This window comes from Ambystoma mexicanum, chromosome 6q, assembly GCF_040938575.1.
Source record: "Ambystoma mexicanum isolate Mex_15411 chromosome 6q, UKY_AmexF1_1, whole genome shotgun sequence".
NCBI classification, from domain to species: Eukaryota; Metazoa; Chordata; class Amphibia; order Caudata; family Ambystomatidae; genus Ambystoma; species Ambystoma mexicanum.
In genome coordinates this window covers 1,482,875,930-1,482,897,418 of record NC_090937.1, presented here as the reverse complement: position 1 = coordinate 1,482,897,418, position 21,489 = coordinate 1,482,875,930, and the positions used below count along the sequence as shown (strand labels likewise).

General features: G+C 45.6%; 1 protein-coding gene across 3 annotated transcripts in view; it reads right to left on the bottom strand.

The window, feature by feature from the left end:
* Positions 1-770: 770 nt before the first annotated feature.
* Positions 771-21,489, bottom strand: part of LOC138516797 (histamine H2 receptor-like) — a 623,453-nt gene continuing 602,734 nt past the window's right edge. The window contains exons 4-5 of one of the 3 annotated variants that reach the window (XR_011282313.1): positions 11,774-11,950; positions 771-2,887 (exon numbers count right to left, since the gene is read on the bottom strand). Coding sequence is in view for 2 of the 3 variants with exons in the window: in XM_069632203.1 (XP_069488304.1) it covers positions 2,182-2,887; positions 11,774-11,950 (883 nt within the window). In the remaining variant the exon portion in view is untranslated. The remainder of the gene's footprint in view (positions 2,888-11,773; positions 11,951-21,489) is intronic. The other 2 variants (XM_069632203.1, XM_069632202.1) reach the window with 2 other exon arrangements.

Below are 21,489 nucleotides of genomic sequence, written 5' to 3'. Positions count from 1 at the left end.
ACAGGTTTTTAAGTTCCAACTCACATAGTCTGCATAGACTCTAAAGCTACTTTCTCTACACCTGAGTGACTTTGTTTTTGTCTGAATATGCCTCATCTGTGAAGACTGGTCAGGGTCATCTTTCTTATACAGTGCTGCATATCAGTATGCACATGAGGCGTGTATTGGAACCTTACAGTATAGTTCTACTGATCTTTTCATTGATTTTAATGCCCTCATGTACCTGTAATTTTAATAGTCATGAGTCTACAAATGTTGGCATTTTATTTTTAAAGTTGATCTGTAGCTACCGAACGATAATAATTGATGGATTGATCTAGGGGAACTTCTTTTCTATCTTTTATTTCACACATTTCTAAGTTCTTTCTCTGATGGTAGGTTAGACAATTTGGAATTAACATGATTATAGTCTAAGGTTTTATATTCCAGAATTAGTATTTCTGTTACAAAGCTACAATCCTTTACTGTTGTATATAAAGCATAATTCACTATGCCCCAAGGTAGACCATCATAGCATCCCAAACTATACTAATATGTGACAACTCCTAATTTGTGCTGACCCAGATACCCCGGCATGTTAATTATCAATTGAGACTAATCATTTGTGATCAAGTTGTCATTCTATACATTTATGAATCGGTCAAAAAAGATTTATAATAATTGAAAGTGGAGAATTATCAGAAATACACATTCCATCAGCACTATCGTCAGTTAATACGTTTGACCTGCTGCCACTTGATAGGACTTGACTCCAGCCTGGTGTTTGTTTGCGAACACGCACAAAGAAACCTGTGCTAATGAACCATGGCTCATATATCGTACTTTGCAAGTGCTGTGTTCCGTCTGTTGCTTTTTAATCAATTTGCTTGTTTCTCAGAATCCTCCTGATGAACGGATGTGAGGTCATGAAGCCTCCTTATGACATTATCTGTTTCGAGCCGGTGCTTGAACAAATGGAGCAAATACAATATTAGAAAATCCTAAGGAAACATTTGCAAGTGGCCCAAATCTTACATAAGGCATACAAGATTAGCATAGGAAAGTGGTTTGTTTTCCATGGCAAAGATTGAAGGCAACTGTTCAAGTGATCCATTACAGAGAATGAAACGATGAGGATCGAAGACAGTCCAATATTTACTAAGGGGAATAACAGCAAGTGTTATACAAAAGGCTGAAATGAGGAGGGACTGATGTGTTTGGATGCAGCCACAATGGGTCAGGCATGACATCACTACAATTTCATGAAGGGGAAGGGACTGTAAGATGTATTGGAGGGAAGAAAGAGAAAGGAAAAGCTGGGTGAAGCAAAAGGGCAACGAAAAAAAAAGAGGATTCCATTGTAAGCTGAAGGGAAAAACAAGTGATGAGACATTTGTTATAGCATGTTTATACATTTGTTTAAAGTATTTTTATTAATACTCAGCTCATCATAAACAGTTACACTAAGGGGGAAAATCTAAGGGTAGGAAATTAATCGACAGAAATGTTGCATGAACACCTGGCCACACAATGGTCAATCGGACTTGTCAACTACACTACATTATACAATTGTGTTTACTTTATAAACATTTCAATGTTTGTAAAACCGTATACAACAAATGTAAACATTTCTACACACCGTTATTTCAATGGTAATCTTTCAGATGATGTACACATGCAGTATTTGAACATTCTGTCAAAGTCATTTGGAAGGAGATGCGCTGGTTTCATGAAGTTTGGTGCTGATGGAACTGATTTGTTTGAATGAAAGATCATATGATCCCATCAGCCCTTATGCCTCACACTTGCTTGCTGTGAATGCAATCTGATTAGTTCTGAGAATCAGTATGATGTGATGAGAAACGTAATTCCTACAAAACTTAGTTTCATTATAGAATTCAACATGCTAACATTTCCATTCATAGGCTTTACAAAATTGTATATAAAGTTGCTAAGAATAGTAATGGTATGCAATTTAGTTGACAGACCTATTGATTGCTTATTTATTTCTTGCGTGTGTCAAGAGGAAGCCCGAACCCTTAAATGTCAAGAAACCTGTGGGTTGATTTGATTGTCTAGATGTTGAGATACATTTCACGGTAAGAAAAACAAAAGATGTATCAAAGAGTCCACTTTTAATCCCCCTAAACCTCCCACCCCGAACTGTACAGGATTAAAGGATTTAAATATGATGATATTGCCTCAGAATTGGACATCTGAATTACATGTTGTCATTTGTTTACTTTTTAAAGTACTGGTGGGCATTGGCAACTTGATGCTGAAGTCTTGCTCTTGAGCGGTCTTTGAAAAGGTAACTATTGAGACCATGTCATCGCCAATGTCCACTTGGGATCTCCAGCGTCTGCAGACCAGCAACTTCTTCAATGCCCTCTGGAAGTCCCTGTTTAAGAAGGCATAAAGCATGGGGTTGATTGTGGAATTGCAGTAGCCCAGCCAAGTAAGGATTTTGAAGGAGTTGATGAGGACTGCGCTGGCTGATTCTGTCCCCTTTGTGGCTATCCAAACATTCAGCACAAAGTACGGCAGCCAGCACATGACAAAGACCGAGATGATGATGCTCATTGTTCTGGTTGCCTTGTTTTCCAATTGCAAGTTGTTTCTCCTCTTGCTATCTGGATGATAATGGAGATCCAGTGTCTGGGAAACAATACGAGTGGCCTTCAGTCGAGACGCTCGGTAGATGAAGAAATACATGCTACACATGATCATGAAGGGGATGTAAAAGGCCAACGCAGAAGCCACTATGGCAAATGTCCAGTTGGTGACGAAGATGCACTCTTTGCCGGTATCAAAGTCTATGCCGGGTATCTCGTTCCAGCCTTGCATGACCGGAAGAAAGGATATTAGGGAGGAGTAGACCCAGATTGTTATGGTCATAATAATGCACCTGCAAAATAACATGAGAACACGTCATCATTGTGTGCTCTGGAAACAGTCCGATTATTTTACTCACTTCATTCTTTAAGTACGAGTTCATACACCATGGTGGGAAAAGAAAGCATTGAGCAATACGTGAAAAGTACAGATCCATCTGAGTTTCGAGGATCCATTTAATGATCGTCCACATCTGAATAAGAAATCTGGGATTGGAATGAGGCGATGGATGACTTCAGCAGAAATGGTGATCAAGAAATGCCAAAGTTGGTCAACGCACAAAATTAAGGTCTGATACACAAGGTCAGGGGATTATAAAATAGGTGAATAGCTGCAAGAAGGCACAAATGGATCACAAAGGAAAGGTATCATCCCGCTTGCATGAACATACCCAACACATAGAAGGCAACTACAATAATTGAGCAAATTAAAATTTTCAAAACTTAGAAATCTGAGAACACTAGCTGTACTAACATTAAACAGCATCATTGCACTGAAAACCAAAAAGCGCCAACACTCAATGCTCCACATCATTTCTGAACGCTACTGTGCCAAACAGTAAAAACATATTCATATAAGTCGAAAGAATCAGGATTTAGTTAAATAAGCAAATGGAAATTCACAGTGGCTGAGGGTCAGTATTGGGAGAGTGGTTGTAGGCTTGATTTACTTTAGCTGTAATCCTAAAACATCCTATTTAGGGGTTTGCAGGCAGAGGTATGTCCAAGGGCATCATTGAATGTAAGACTGCAAGGTTTTTGGCATTTTAGGTATAAACAGTTCTGAGTTAAATTCAGTTGAGGCTTAAATAACGCACACACCAGGTTTAGAATACAAATTGTGTACATTGGCTACAGCAACCACGTCATTCCAGTCCTGCCAGGGTCCTGGAGAGCACTGAGCTGGAACTCAGGTGCACTAGGTCTGTTATGTAGAGACTAGCCTATTTACATTTGGGACAATCCCAGGATAATGATTCTTCTGAAAACGAGGGGGTATGAAGAGTGATGTGCATGATAGGCAGAGCTTGGGTAAGCATTCTGTGTAATGAAATCTTCTCTGGTTCTCGCATACTTTACAACATGACCTTGGAAGTCAACCTCAACTTCTCTGTGTCTTTCTCTGTCTCTCTCAAGCCACTTTATAATTCACTATACACCCTTTCTCCCCATATGTACTTACTTCTTTCTCCTTTCTCCTTTTCTCCACATTCCTCTGTATGTCTATTCCCATCGACATTCCTGTGCCTCAGCCATTTTACCTTCCCTCTCCTCTCTCATCTCTGCTAGACTCGTACCCTTTTCCACTTCACTATCCTCCCCATCTCATCCCCCCATTTACTTTCTCCATATCCCTCCTCTCTTCTCCTCATTCTAATTCCCCACCCCCCCTTCAGCAATCATCTTCCTCGTCTGGGTTTGAGAGGCAGTTTGCACAGAATCTCTTACCATTCCTTGCATTTTACTGTGGAACCATCTGCTTTCCCCCTGTAACCATACACTCTGCTGCCCTCGTTCAGTCAAGCAGGGGCAATTCCTCTTCTTTTCTAATAGGGCTGAAGAAAGTTGGTGACAGGGCGAGCTAGGTTTCTCGAAATGCTGTGATGTGGTCCGGGGAGGGCGGGTCTCGAGGGCTGAGTCAGACACAATTACATGCCAGACCGAGATTGAGATTTGATTAACTGTGCTCAAGCCTTGTTAGACTTTCAGAAGCAATTGTTTAGAAGTGACTCAGTCAGTTTGCCTCTGCTGATCTCTCTCCTCCATCCTATTCCTCTATACTCTTCCTTTCATCCCACATTTGTCCTATCTTCACTGCCGTCCTTTCTAATCATTTATGTCCTCTTGACCCCTTCAACTTTCACCATTCTCTGTATTACTATTATGTTGTGCCACTGGGTTTGATACCACACTCCACTGCCATGTGCCTGGCGGGTCTGAAGGAGAGAGGAGCAGGTTATGTTATTGGGGATGCATAAATTGGGACTGTGATTTATACCTTTCTTAGAGAGTGGTAGCATTTTGATGTCTGATGTGTACTGGAAGGAGTGCTGTTGTGCAATATTTTGGTGGCTTGTTACGTATGCATATTATGTGAATTAAGCATGTGGAGTAGTTAGGGGAGAGGTTGGTGGATATTTGGGCATCTATCTGTTACGAGTGGCTGCCCCTTTAAGGCAGCCCACACACTGGGGAGACGTCATGGGGGAAGTGACGTGGTAAGAGGAGGAGGGTGCCAGGAGAAGGCACTTCCGGGTTGTATTTCAATAAAGAAGGTTCCTATGCTACCCGCTGGTGTCTGTGTGTTCTTTCGGGCTATCCAGCCCCCAACATTTGGCGACAAAGATTTCTCCCACCAGTGGTCCTCCTTGTTCCGGCGCCAGAGAGCCCTCTGTGCATGCTCCTCCTTCGCTAGTGATCCCACTAGCCTGCGGATCCCTGCTCCCACGGATCCCCGCTCCTGCACCATTCCACGTGCCCAGGTGAGCGGCGCTTCTGAACTCTCCCTCCCCCACTTGCGTGCGATCCCGCCACGTGTGCGTGCTACAAGCACAGCATACACGTGCGATCCCGCCGTGTACACCGCCGCGTGTGCGTCTCCATTTACAAGAACACGTGCGATCCCGCCGTGCTTGCTCCTGCAAGTGCCAGTGACACGATAGATCCGCCATACCCATCTCACAAACAGGTGCCTGGCAGCAAGAAGAACAAATTGAGGAAAAAAAAAATGTTTTCTCTGTTTGCTACTCCTCATCCTCCTGCAACCTTCTTCCTCATCACAGTACTTTTCTCACATGTGACTTACCCGGTGCCATACCACCACAGCAGATGGACTCTGGAACCCCCTGTTCCCACACTTGGCACCAGAGATTGGCGCTGTGCAAGCCATTTCTGCCTGCCGTGGTATCGTCTGATGGCAGCAAGCGGCCTCAAATGCACTCATCATGAGTACCGCCGCAGATCAGGCATCGTCCAGCTCGCAACCACCGCCAGCTGTCTCAAGGTCCACCGTCACAGCATGGCGCATGCCGCTCCCTTTCCCCATGATGCCACAAGCAGATAAAGGTGCAAGGTGGGTGGAATGGTTGGAGGACTTTAATAACTTTATAGATGCAGCAGGGGAGAAACCTCCCCACGACTACGCCGCTTGTTCATCAACACGGCGGGTACAGAGATAAATACGCTGATCAAAACCATACCACCAACTGAAATTACTGACTTTGGTAGCCTCATCACAGCCCTAAACAAACGCCTCGTCATTGCCCCCAATAGAGACTATGAGAGATATGTCTTCAACCAGTGCACACAGCGCATTGAGGAAACGGTGGATGAATTCATCACAAGACTTCGAGTTAAAGGTGCGCGCCGTCAGTTTGATGCGTTTTCGCTAGATGAAGCGATCCGACTCAGTCATCGAGGGCTGCGTGTCATCGGCACTACAGAAGCAACTTCTGAAGAAACCCATCACCATTGAACAAATGAGTGAAATGGCACGCATACTTGAGAGAGTGGAAAAGCAGGCCACACATATGACCACCAACACCACCACGAAACATGACAAGAGTGACATCATAGCAGCAATACAGGCTGGCAACCTCAAGAGCTACGACAGAAGCATCACGTCGGCCCCGCGCATGCAAAGACAATGTTACAGATGTGGAATGGCATTCCCGCATGCAGGATCCTGCCCTGCGCTCTCCCAAAAATGTGGCAACTGTGGCAAGGAAGGCCATTTTCAGTCTATGTGCAGGGAAGGAAAACGTTTCCCACTCCGCGCATGGGTACAGGCCTGCAGGCCAGACCAACCCAAAGAACATTCCCCAGCCAATCTTACCAGTCACGACCCTACCAGCAAGGGCCAAGGAGATACATAAGGCTGTTGGAGGAAGTAAATCCGGACGAAGACAACCAAGAGTATGTGACACAAGGACAAACTGTGCAATTGAGGGATGAGTATGATGGGCCACCACCAGCACGTCATGAGCCATCACTACTAACCCACGGAGAGTTTTCCTATGATAGTGCATATGACCTATATGCCCAAGATGATTTTGCCAATCTTATCATGGATGAAAAGGAAGCCCAGCAGGCACCCAGGATATTGATAGACATTTTCAATCAACAACTCTGTTTTCTGATTGACTCGGGAGCAATAGTGAACATTATGGGAGAAACAGAGTTTCAACTACTGCACAACAAACCGATAATAAGCCCATCAATCTCGAAGATATATCAATGGGGAGCGGATTCCGCGCTGCACTGCATAGGGTCATTCAAAAGGTGACTCACTTTTGCCGACAAGGAACCCCGGACCAAAAATCGAGGACATGATTGTCCAGCTGAACAAATCTGTCCTTTTCTCAAAATTGGATTTGAATCAGGGGTATCACCAAATAGTGATTCACCCGGATTCACCGCCCATCACCACATTCGCATCGCACGATGTACTGTTCCGCTACAAGCGGCTACATTTTGGGATCTCGTCAGCGGCTGAAATATTTCATGAAACAATCTGGCAGATCATACGTCCCATCAAAGGGACTCTCAATTACAGGAACGACATTCTGGTTTTTGGAAAGTCACGCAGGGAACATGATGTAGCACTCTGCGAAGCATGTCGGGCAGTACAGGAGGCCGGACTAACACTCAATATTGAGAAATGTCGATTCAGCAAAGCCAAACTCAAGTTCTTTGGCCACATTTTCTCAGCAGATGGGATGACCACTGACCCCGATAAAGTATCAACCATCTTTCAGCTGGACACACCTACCCAAGTTGCTGATGTCAGATCATTCCTGGGAATGGCCGGGTACTGTGCTTGATACATTCACATTTTGTGTCCATCATTGAACCTCTCAGGTGCCTACTGCAAAAGGAAGTCACATTCGAATGGTCTGAGGAATGCCAAGCAGCTTTCGACACCATAAAACAGTCCCTGACAGAGGCTAGGAAGTTGGCATATTTTGACCCCGAATGGCACACTGAGATAGTAGTGGACGCCAGCCCAGTGGGACTGGGTGCCATTCTAGTGCAAACCAGCGGACAAGACACCCACCCAAGGCATATAGTTGCCTATGACAGCAGGGCCCTAGCCCCACCGGAGTCTGCCTATTTCCAGGCAGAGAAAGAGAGCCTGGCAGCTGTCTGGGCGTGCAAGCACTTCTATAATTTCATCATTGGGAAGAAATTCACCTTGATTACAGATCATCAAGCCCTACTATCACTTTTTGGCAATGCGCGTACGAAAATGTCACCTTGGATTGAGAGGTGGGGAATCCGTCTGCAGGAGTATGACTTTGACATCATTCACCGACCAGGGGGTGAGAACAATCCAGCAGACTACCTCTCCAGACATCCAGTTGGTAGCCCCACACCTCGATAGGGTGACGCGGAATACATCAGCTACGTCACCGCCAATGCGTTACCGCCCGATATATCCATTGAAACAATTGCTGTGGCATCGGCCGCAGACCCATCCATGGCCCTGGCAATCAGTCTGACAGAAAACAACAAGTGGAAGGACTTTCGCAGAGCAGTCCAAAGACACCAAGGTGTATGCTGTGACGAGATCGAGAGACTGGTGAGAGTGCACACAGAATTAGCGGTCCAAGACAAGGCCATTCTGGTACGAGGCTGCAAAATTGTCATACCCTCCACATTGCGTTCTGAGGTCATCTAAACTGCACATGAGGGACACCATGGAGTTGAAAACACAAAAAGACAGTTAAGATGCAATGTCTGGTTCCCCTTCATGGACGATATGGTCGACCGGTGGGTTAAGAACTGCACGGCATGCCAGTGAACAGCAAAACCTGTGCCGCCGGTACCGCTCAGAATAACCACAATCCCAGCCCATCCATTGGGAGAGAGTAGGGGTCGATTTCTATGGACCACGGGAGGAATGAGATTATCTACTATTATTCATCGATGAACACTCCAGGTTCCCCATAGTGAAACGGGTCAAATCGACAGCCTTTGCCCATGTCGCTGCGACATTTGATGAAGTCTTCAGCGAGTGGGGGATACCAGACACACTAAAATCAGATAATGGAGCTCCTTTCAGTGGTCATGAATTCGGGGTGTTCGCAAAACACATGGGATTCCATCACCAAAGAGTGACACTGAGATGGCTGCAAGCTAACGGAATGGCAGAAAGACTTATGGCGTCCATTAAAAAGACCATACAAAGAGCACGCCTAGAGGGGACTGACTGCCATCAAGCGCTATGCAGAATGTTGAGAGACTATAGGAACATACTCCACGAAGCCACCAACAGAACCCCTGCAGAGCTCATGATGAAGTACCAGGTCAGGACCAGACTTGTCAACAACCCAACAAGGCGGCCCGAAGCAGACCAGGAAGTTATCAAATGAGATGGAGCAACCAAAGAGAAAACGCGGGAGCAGACTGACAGAAGGAGGAGGGCACAGTCAAAATAATTCCAAATAGGAAATGAGGTGTGGGTACAAAGAGCCATAACAAAAAAGACAGACTCACAGTTCTCACCCGAGCCCCTTCAAGTAATTGCAGTAAAAGGGACTATGATAACAGCGGAGAATGGAGAACAGGAAGTGACTTGCAACAGTTCAAGGTTCAAGCATGTCACAAGACCTGACGAAGAGGAGCCACCCCCCGAGGATCCTGACCCAGAATACACAGACATTCACGATGAAACGTGGGTCCCCCTCGAACCACAGGTTCAAAGTCAGGTCAACCGTGCGGAAGACACTGACGGCATGCTCCCACCCAGAGACATGAGGAAGACCCCAGAGGAGCATCAGGAGGCCTCCCAGGTTAGTGGAAGAGTGTTGACAGTGTCGTCAGTTGGCCAAGTTTAAGATACTTGTAAGGACATTTGTCCGGGGGTGTTGTTACGAGTGGCTGCCCCTTTAAGGCAGTCCACACACTGGGGAAAGTGACGTGGTGAGAGGAGGAGGGTGCCAGGAGAAGGCACTTCCAGGTTGTATTTCAATAAAGAAGGTTGCTATGCTACCCGCTGGTGTCCGTGTGTTCTTTCGGGCTATCCAGCCCCCAACACTATCTGCTCTGGCCCTGATGGTAGGGCCATTTTGAGGTGAGGTTCAGAGGTACCACGCATACCTCTTCAACCTTCACCTTCTTTTCTGCATGTCACTCTGTTTACCTCTTCTTTCTTTCTCAACCAATCCCCTCACATCTCCCCTTTTTCCTGTCTTTCCGCATCTACTTTCACCGTGTCCCCTCTCTTCATATGTCACTCTTTCCTCCTCCTTTTATCCTCCACTTCTCACTTCTTCTGTTTCATTTCCCCCTCTCCTCTCTTGTCCTATCCTTAGTCTAAGTGGCTTACCTTTGAAAATAAGTTCCAACAGGGAGAAAAAAATAACACCAGATGTCAAAACATGATGCAAGGTGTCAATCACAGGTGTGGGCTCTCAGCGATTGGTCCATTTCGCGCAGCTCAGCAGGTGGCACCTTTCATAGGATTTAGCAGGCTGTGCGTTACCTGGATTCACTTGGCATATCGACTAGGCTGCTCAGACCACCTAGAGATGCATCCTTGCATTTCCATTTGTTTTTGTTGTGGTGGAAGAAACGCTGCAGTTTCTATAATTCCTCAATAGATCTGGTTATCAGATGATAAACTTATTCCTTAGAGCAGGCGCAAACAAACACTGGCGTTTGGGGATCACAGAAGCGTGTGCACTTTCCTTCATTGCTGCTGAATGCCTTTGCTAAAACCATTCCTAACGTGAATGTCCCTGGCCCTGTGGACATCCATAAGAATAGGTCCACAGTCCTCCAGTGTAACAGGACCTAATCTCTGCTTTCTGAATCATTCAAACACATTCATTCTGTATTGTACAGAAAGTTCTCTTCGGTTAGGGTTGGGAATCCTCACTCAGGGGTCAAGCCTTCAAGTCACACAAAAGTGGGAAGTCAATTTAATAGGGAGGGGGTTTCTCCTGATGGAACAGTGATCTGCTACCTGCACACAACCATCCCTGGGTAGTAGAGAGAGTTAATGCAGAGGCTTGGAGTTACTTGTGGTGTGGAGTTGTAACTTTCTTCATGCTCTACAACCTGGCTGCTTTGAAACCTGTCACATAATCTTTGGGCAAGTCCTCTTTGTGAACATCATTCTCACTATCCCCTCAGGCCAGCCATTCCTACATGGCTGGAGTAATCAAGGTTTTTCGAGAGGTAACTATGGAGCCAAGGCTGGTGGTTGCATAGGGAACTTGTGGCGTCCTCTGTATGCCTCCTCTGGGGCCTGCATCACACAGTGAGTGGTGGCACCCAGTTCACCCCAGTCCCATAAACATGCCTCAAATATGTGACCTTTTCAGTACTAAAAAAGTAAAATGGCTATCATGATGACTTATGAAGCAAAGTTGGACCAACCACCATCAGTACAGCATTTTCATTCTGGTGTGATATTAGTTATTCACATATTGTAGTTTATGGGCAAATTGACATTGGGCCTCATTACAAGTTTGGCAGTAGTCTTGCCGGTTAAACCACAGGCTGCCTCCAAACTTGTGAATTTTTCTGGCCCCTGGCAATGGGGAAATACAGGGCCGTTACAACCCTGGCGGACCCTGTATTTCCCCATTGCCAAGGACCGGAAACTTTTACTCGCCATTCCCATTAGAGCCCCATAGGCAGAATTGTGCCGGTACATCCTACACGCTCTGCTCGCGTGTGCCGGTACGGCCGCCAGGACAGACCTGGCAGCTATAATGGCACCCGCGAGCAGAACTCGTAGTTTGCCAGTCCGGGAACTACGTTACCGGCAAACTTAACAGTACCGTAGTTCCCAGACCGGCACACTTGTAATGAGGCCCATTTTGGTGTTCAGAGAATTATTGGTGTATACACTGCACATTTTCCACTGATCCCGAGAAGGGAATACTCACCGTCGATGGGACATCCTCTTTGAATAATGATAGGGAGTCACGACAGAGCAGTACCGGTCCAGACTGATGAAACATAATGTGACGATGGACGCTGTGCAGAACAGAACATCGAAAGAAATCCAGACTTTGCAAAACTGTCTCCCGAATAGCCACATTCCTGTCACTTCATAAATGATACTGTAAAAGAAAGATAAGATAACGTTGATTTGAGATGGTGACCACACACTTGTCCCCAGATATTACATCACTTAATTTGCTATAGTATCATGACCAGTGCTGCGTCTAAGATGATTGCGATCCCTGCCTTTGTACAACATTTGTGATTGTTAGTATTCTGTAGAAAAAAACACATCATGAGATGAGAATCTGACCAATGAACTGGGGATTATGACTCTGCCAGAGATACCTAGACCCTGCTCCAGAGTAAGGAAGAACTAAGAACAACTCAAACAATGAAGAAAGGGATAATGAGGTGATGAGATGCATTGAGAGATTGTGGATAGGGGAAGACTTAGTATGTATGTGTATTGTGCAATGGTAGAAAAATTATCATGATGGAATAAGGAAAATGTGATCTCATGCAGTAGAGCATTTTTCAGTGGAAGCAGTTTTCCAAAATTACAGACAGAAGTGTTTGGGAAATTAGTGAAGCATGGGTGCATAGTGACCGGAACACCTGCTCTGATGATCTTTAGTAATGTGTTCGCCAAAGTTTGTCAGGCACCATTGATAGGAACCCCGCGGTCTCCCAGATATGTAATGACATTGGTAAGCGATTGACCTAGATGTATACACTGTTCTGGACCAATTTCACGGACTACATCCTTGCAACTTGTATGTCATTGATGGTGATCTTCAAGTTGAACCTAAATTCTATCCAACAGGATCAGTCAGACAACAAAGTGGGGTAAACATATGTATTGTGAAAGTATCCTGATCTTTCACCTCTCTCTCTGATCAATAAAATAACAACATAACATCTCACAGACACATATCCATCCAGCGTGACTCCTTTGAAAGCATGCGCGCATGACAGATACAGGTTGGTACAGACAAAAGGTAGGAGTAGCCATTGCAAGAGATGCAACTTCATGCAATTAGTCGACAATGAAAGATACATATGGTTGAGGCAAAATATAATATTTTATTCTTTCTCATGTTGCTACTACAAGAGTTACTTACAAAAGTATTGTATGCTACACCTGGGCAAATCTTACTTGCCCCTCATGGACTACCTTGTGTTTTGTATGGAAATGCACAGCACTTCCGAGCACAATTTGGACATTTAACATTTTCCTGCCGAATTGGCTGTTTCCTCTGTAAATATCGCCATTATTTTGAAAGGAAATGTCCTAGAGATGTGGCTGATACAGTTTTGCTAGTTGCTGTCTGTCGTTTCGCTACTAGCTGCCAACATGTCAATCAACAAGGCACATCATGGCTGCACATGCCTGCTCTCTTCACACTGCATGCAGACCTCTTGGGCTGAAAGCAAATTTATATTGGGTGATGCATGATGTGTCATTGGCAGAGCTCTTGTGGAACAGAGGTTAGAACACTCACCAGGGAAGAGATCAGCTCATGGGTAGTGGGTTCTATTCTCATCACTAATTTTGTAATATGACTAATTTTCCTCCCCATTGTTAAGCATAATACTTATTAGTTACATTTTCAATATGGCCCAATTACTTTTCAGCAGATGATTGGCAAAGGTTTTAGTCTGCCTACTCTGGGAAATCATTAAGTTAGTGGTTCGTTCACTGAAGGGGTGAATGCTGCATTGTTGACACAATGGCACAGAATAAGGAGAAACTAACTGAGATATAGTGAATTGATTGGTCCGGCAGAGTCCCAGTTTGCCCAGAGACTCTCCGTGTGTGTATCTGTGAGGAGCTGCAGCGACCTACGTGGAGTCTGCTTTCTATCTCCAGTGGTTTCATATAAATACACTTATGCCGCGCGGAGAGCGGCGCGGAGTCCGGCAGAGTTCCAGTTTGCCCAGTTCGCCCGGGAGCGACCGGGGGCAGGCGCTGGTGATGGTCGCTACTCCGAAAGCCTGCCTTTCGGGTGGGACGCAGACGCGCCACAAGACACTGCAGCAGCGTCGGATGTTAAATCCATGAACTGCCTTGCCGGTAACTTCGGCTGCTGTTGCCGTTGCAAGCCAGAAGCCACAAGCTAAGCCCGCTGTTTGCGTGAAGCCTGTGGGCCCTCTGGCGAGGGCCACGCCTCAAACCACCGCCCAAGTGCACCATGATGACTCTATTGTTCACCTTGAATCTACTGTTACGCCAGTTCAAGCTGACATTTTTGATCCCATTTCTATTACTGAGCCAGCAGGCACGACACCCTCCCATTCTGCACCAAGACCGCTGGTTTTGCTTTCCCTTACTGACCTTGCATCGATCCTGACGCCGCCAGCTGATTGTGCAGTGGCAGATGTACTGTATGCAGTGAAACTTCCTCCTCCTGAATCCTATTTCTCCCCCTTTGATCTCACGGACGCAGAAATCATAAGCGCCACGGCGGCTACTCAGGATAAAACCGACAAAGTAGGAACTCCGTTGGTTGCTCCTTTCCTCTTAATCGACCAGGGGGGTGTTGATGCTCGCTCAGTGACACATGCAAATGTTGAGTCGGATAGTCGTATTACCGCAGCTGACTCAAGTATCACGCCGGCCTCGCAGCTTGTTTCCAGCAATGGTGCAACAGACCTGATCTCGCTCCTTTCAGGCAATAGAACGCTTGATTACCAAAAAAACTCTCACTGCCGATAACAGGGCTAGTGGAAAACAGCGATTTGTTTGAGGCACCAAAGGACTTGAAATTGACAGCATTGAAGTTCAGTGAAGCAATCACTACTATCAAAGCGCATAAGGTGCAGTGTGCTGCAGCCTCAACCTTGTCTCCTCAGAGCCTTGGTTGCATGCCTGAGAATGCAGTATTGGCCCTTTCTGCGCCCAAAGCTGATAAGCACGTCCCATATCGGCCACAATCTGGGACACTTGATGTGAATTCAGTCCAACATGGCTTGCATAATGATCGACCGATTTCTAATCCTCAGACGACGAATATGGGCCAGAAACATTTAGCGCAACCAATTACAACCTTGCTGGCCACATCCACATTGATTCCTCAAACAATGTTGTGCTCTGGTCTCCAAGAAAAAGGCAAACTCCTGATCTCGATGTGTACAGCCAAACAGCGAGAAGGTAGCAGCTGTTTGAAAGGCGCAAATTATCCAGCACTAATAACCACTCCATCAAAACCCTCCACGTCCAGCTTCGAGCACTTAAATGCTCCAACTCCAGTTAAAGATGGTCAGAAAACACTAAACTCAAAAATCAATTTGTCTGTGGGTGCTGCAATACAGCTGCACAATAATGTGCTTGCGGCGTCATCACAAGCCATATCCCGTTTGTCAAGCTGTATGAGTCGTTAAATGAAACAATTAGAGATCAAGGGGCTATGTTACTGAACCTTTCATCTAACCTGGACCAAATTGATTCTTTTGCCAAGTTTATTCAGCAAGATGTGCAAGCAGGAAAAGATGCAAGCGCACACTGGCATTCTCGTCTAAACGACCTTGTCACCCTACAACAAGAGAGACATGACCTCCAGCTAAAATGTCTTTTGGAGGTCTTGACTGAGATCGCGCCCCTACTCAACTCAGGCCATAGTTCAAACCAGTTCAAAGCTGACAAGCACAGCCTTGTCTCACCGCTGAACGCTTTTTCTAGGCCGCAAGCAGAGAAGCAAGGTGGTGCTTCTTCTGTCTCAGTGACATTTCAAAATGATTGCACAACTGTCCCGCTGGAGGAAAGTCAAGACGCTTGCCATCCAGCTGCATTCAGTGCTTCTCACAGCTTGGTTGGGGCTGTCCAGTATGTTTCGTTGAACGCTACGTCGGCAGTAGCGGATGCGGAACCACCATCTCAAGCTACATCGAGTTCATCATCTGCCGCAACACAAGCTGATACTCAGGCAAGTGCTCCTCCCATAGCTGGCATCTTTATAGGACATGTAAAGAATGACATAGCTGGCTGCTCTACACAATCAAATGCAGCTAGCACAAAATCCAAGCTCATAGTTCAAGCCAAAAATGTGAAGCAAAATACTACGACTAAAAAAGTAAAACCGGCAGCTCACACATCCACGAAAAGGTTCTTCAGAAACTTGACTACAACCCGCGGTTGGGGCTTTTCAAGCGCAACATTGAGGATGTGAATGGTCCTACAGTAACTCAACCCAGTGCATTAAAGCCCCCCCTGAAACAAGGTGCCAAGTGTCGTCGTTCAAACTCAGACGACAGTTCTTCAGTCATCTCGGTGAAATTGGACTCGCTGGATTTATGCGATCTGTCTACATACTCAAACTCTAGCGATGATGAAATATCGCATGGTGCCAGTGATGAAAATCTGTCCGAGATGCAGAGGTTTCCAGAAGCCGCTAATTCAAGACAAGGTCGATCACCACTGAAGAGGCAAGCAGTGCATAGTCGCCATCCAATCACTTCTCACAAAGATGACTCAAACTACATGGATGTAACAACTAATTTAAATCCAAAATTTACCATAAGTCAACGCAACCAGCAAACTCGTCCCACATGGAGATCTCAAGCTCCACACTTACAGCGACAAAATAACTATAAGTGTAAATTGAGACTACAAAACATCCACAAAGAAGAAAATGAGCTGAACTTAAATCGAGCAAACGTTCTACGCTTATTCAAACATATTCCACCTCTGCGGCTGATAAACTCGGATGACATTAAAATCGTCGAATATGTGAATGAACATTGCTCCGATACTGTGCTGTTACACATCGATGCTGCAGGAGTACGAAATACGCTACTCAAAGCAGCCGAGGATCTATTACTGTTTGGTTTTGATATTTCGGTTGAACCAGAAAAGCATTCCTGGAGTTCCAATTCCAATCAGCCGGATTCAGGTTCGGCCGACTTTAACCCAGCAGAGGTGAGAACTCTACGTCACAGCATGGTCTCTGAGGGGAAAGCAGGTGACCCTAGTGCCCAAAAGGAAAAAAAGGCTAGTCACCAGAGAAATCAAAATCAGGACTAGCCATGACTATGTCACCAGGATGCCACCTCTTCCATCATCTTGTGGAATACTCGAGGGTTCCATCATCTGTTCCAGGAGTTTGAGGTCCCCTTGGATGAAGTTTTCACTATTTGTCTGCAAGAGACCTGGTTGAGCGAGGCACCAATGAGAGACGGCTTTGCTACACTGATTAACCCTGTCATTAAAAACAAACAAGGGCGCCCAAGTGCAGGACTATTGACCAAGATACGGCTCTCCCAAAACTGGTCTAGTCCAAGTTGCTCCAACCCAAACCCATATGTCCAAGGATCTATCATGCATTCACGGACTGAACACTCAAATGTCGTTTATTCTCTGCTATTGATAAATTGTTATTGGAACCCAGCCAAAATACAGGAATCTGTCTTCATCTCAGCGATTAGCGCCTTAATGGATGATGCAATGCTGAAATATCACAACCTGTCAATCATCTGCTGTGGAGACTTAAACGGGTCTTGGTTTAAGTGTGATCCACACTCCAACATCTATTGCCAACTTGCCCATGATGAACTAGGGGCGAAAGAGCAACGTTGGTCAAATCTAATAGAGACGCATAACTGTGTGATGTTGAATGGTACAAATATTTGCCATTTTTAGAGAGCTCGAGACACCCACTCCTGTCCCCCAGAATTTCACCAAAGACAAAGACTGGTGTGACGAAATACAAAAGGCCATGCAATCCAAACTTAGCCTCCTCAAAAACAAAATACTAGCCACTAAACAAGCCCTTCCGAACAAGCACATCCCAGTCCCACTGCCTGCCCCTGATCGCCCCTTACCCTTCTCCTTCAAACCCATTCAGGAAGAAGACATCATCAACATAATGAGGAACATCAAACCTTCTAACTGAAAAGGTGATGCATGCCCAGCCTCCATTATCAAAGACTGCCTTTGTAAAAGCCTCCTTTTCCACAGGGAAAGTCCCTGCCTCCCTCAAGGAAGCGTGGGTCCGCCCTCTTCTAAAAAAGCCATGGCTCGATCCCACCTCCCCCAACAACTACAGACCCATCACCACTGTCCCCTTCCTCCTTAAAATAGTGGACAAAGCAGCCTACCTGCAGGTCCAACACTTCATTGAAGAGAACAAACTCCTTGGACTCCGACAATCTGGCTTCCACCCCAGACACGGAACTGAAACAGCCCTACTGGACCTGAAAAATCAGATGGACGATGCAAGAGACATGGGTAAACCAGCTCTTCTCCTACTCCTCGACCTTTCAGCGGCATTTGATCTTGTTGATCATAGCGTCCTATGCAACCATCTCTCCAACACCGCCAAATTCTCCCCTGAATCCACAGCGTGGATCACCTCCTTCCTACAAGACAGAACCATGCAAGTTTTCTCGGACCTAGCCGCAGCTTCACCAACCATCATACTCTGCGGGGTGCCCCAAGGCTCCTGCCTCTCCCCCACGCTATACAACATCTTTACACGCCCCCTCTTCCTCATCCTCGACGCCATGGGCATCTCCTACACAAACTACGCCGACGACACACAGATCCTCCTCACTCTCACAGGTAACTATACCACTGACTCCCTGACCCTCAACAACCTCTACAACACCATCCAAGCCTGTATGGCAGATAACGGCCTATGCCTCAACTCCGACAAGACGGAACTCCTCCTGGTAGGTTCTCCCGACACCCTAAAAAACCTAGATGCCCAATTCAGCCACTTCACCATTGACTCCATTAAAATTCAAGATTCCGACTCTGTCAAAACTCTGGGAGTCTACCTGGATTCCAGCCTATCCATGGACAGACAAATCAACGCAATTGCCTCTGCAGCTCCATATCATGCCAAACTTATCAATGCAGTCAGACCCTTTCTCTCCAAAGAAAACTGCACCAACATAGCCAGAGCCATCACCGGCTCTAGGCTAGACTACTGTAACATACTCTTCCTAGGAACCTCCAATAAAAACTTAGAGAGATTACAAGTAATACAGAACAATGCACTCCGGGCAGCCCAAGGCATTGCAAGAAGAGAACACATCTCGGAGGCCAGAAAACTAGCCCACTGGCTCCCAATAAAAGAAAGGATCTTATTCAAAGCCCTTACACTGACCCACAAGTGCATCCACCTCACTGCTCCTGCATACCTCTCTCAAAGGATACACCTCGTCTCCTCCACCAGGCCAACCAGATCGCCGTATACCAACATGCTCTCGGTGCCACGAGTAAAAAAAGCAAAAGCGGGCGGAACCAGCTTCCCTTATCTCGCGCCCTCTCACTGGAATGCCCTACCACCCACTATCCGTGGCGAGGCCTCCCACACCACCTTCCGCAAAACGTTGAAGACCACCCTCTTCACTTAAGGCCAGACACACCAGCACGAATACCTCCATGTATCATGTATTATACGACCAAAGCGATATATGTAACATTCACAATGTGTCAACAACTTCTACCATGCCTGTAACATGTAACTAAGTTTAATGCAAGTAACAGCGCCTCAATGCCCCTGGGCTGCTTGCGCGCTATATAAATGTAAATAAATGAATAAATAAATAAATAGGGTGCGAGGTGACATGCCGGCTCAACCGACATGGCATCGCAATTCAATGCACAGCATCATTGATTACTTCTGGGTGTCCAGGAATTTTGAAGAGAAGACCAGTGCTCTTCACTCAATAATTTCGACAAAGAGCGATCACAGGGTATTAAAACTAGATTGCCTACTGCCAGCGCCCAACTCTGCACTATGATATTCGGCGCCAGTAGAGGCACACCCAAGTGGCAATCGCTTAAGATTGAGCATTAAGAAGATATGCTCCTTAACGGAAAATCTGATAAATCTGCCAATTGGTGTCAACTATACGCCGCTCTTATCAATACACAAGTCAACAAACAACATGGTACCCAGCCAGTTTACAAATCACAATCATTGGTTAAGCAAAGTGATGGAGGTAAAAAAAAAAGAGCTAAGAAGTGACATCCGCCGTTTAAAAAAACAAAAAAACGTCGCCTGGAAAAGTGTGCGCGATGAAGTCAAAACACGAAGAGCAATCTATAGAAATTGGTCTAGATCCCAGAGACTCATCGTCAAGCAAGATCGTGCTGAATTCATGATGAAGCTGCTGATCACCAAAAATACAGGAGATACTTGGAAAATCTTGAAATCTTCAATAAGTACAAACTTAACGCAGAATACGATTGCTGGTGATATCAGGTGTAAGCACTTCACGGCAGTTTTTAACAGTCATTTTAAGGTCCATATGTTACCTCCTGAAGTAAACCAAGTGCCATGGGATGTAGAAATGTCGCATATTGAAATTGTGGACGCCATCAAGACGCTCAAAAACTCGCGTGCAGCTGGTCCAGATATGATTAGCAACGTGATGCTAAAAAAAAATCCACAAATCTGGGCCCCTTTCATTGAGCTCCTTTTTCAAAATATTGCCAGCGCACGCAGTTTGCCGGAGTCTTGGCTCACAGCATTTGTGATTCCGATTCACAAGAAGGGCAGTTGGGATGCTCTCGAAAACTATAGGCCCATTGCCCTCCTAGATTGCATTGGCAAACTTTTTGGATCCAATTTGAGAGTGAAACTGGCAGCTTGGGCAAAAAAAGCAGGAATTCTTGATGTCCGCCAAACAGGGTTCTCCAAGGGTACTGGAGTGGACGTAAATCTCTCTATATTAACAGCTCTGAAACTTGATGCCCTAAAACAAAAAACCAAATTACACCTAGCCTTCATTGATATGAAGCAAGCGTTTGATGGCATTAATCGTGAACTGCTTTGGACAAAATTAATTAAATGGAATTGTCCTGCAAATATTCTCACCACAATTATGGCCCTTCACGCGAACACTTCATTTCGCGTACGCCTTAGTAAGAACGGAGACTTATCTGGTAGCATCTCCACAACAAGAGGAGTGAAGCAAGGTTGTCCGCTTGCCGCCGACTTGTTTAAATTGTTTCTGGCAGAGCTCCAGAATCATCTCGATCAGGCACACTGTTTTCCCCCGAGAGTAAATATGTCTCCAGTGCGCTACATTGCATATGCAGATGATCTGGTATTGATCGATAAAACGCAGATCGGACTACATCGGCTCTTAAACTGTCTTTTTGATTACCTAACTTTTAATAAACTAGTAATCAATCCAGACAAAAACGAAAATCCTTTCAATAGGGTCTAAAACCAGCAAAAAAGATTGTGCATTTGTTTGGCCCGTTGGCAAATCAATTCGATCCGTTATCTGGGTGTCCAGTTCAACAATTCACTCTGTGAAGAGCAGTGGCTAAATGTTCTAAAACTGAAAGCAGCAAGATTGGCGCTCCAAGCGGCAAAGCTTAATAACAACTTTGGAAAATTTTCGCTAACTCCAGTACTCACGTTCTACCTTCAAAAGGTAGTTCCTATTTTAACATTCGGCACAGAAGCCGGCTCGATCATTAGTGAGCAAAAATGGAACCAACTAGAGGGGCTTTTCTGGAGACGTGTTCTGAATCTTCCGGACTGTGTTCCAATCATTCTGATACGCCATGAACTATCGCTAAACTCTCTCTTCACCCATATGATTTGGAAGTCCATCCTGCTGTGGCGGAAAATAAAAGACGTGAATGGGGCGCCAGCCTATAAAATATTCACTCTCAATAGTGATCTAAGCTCCA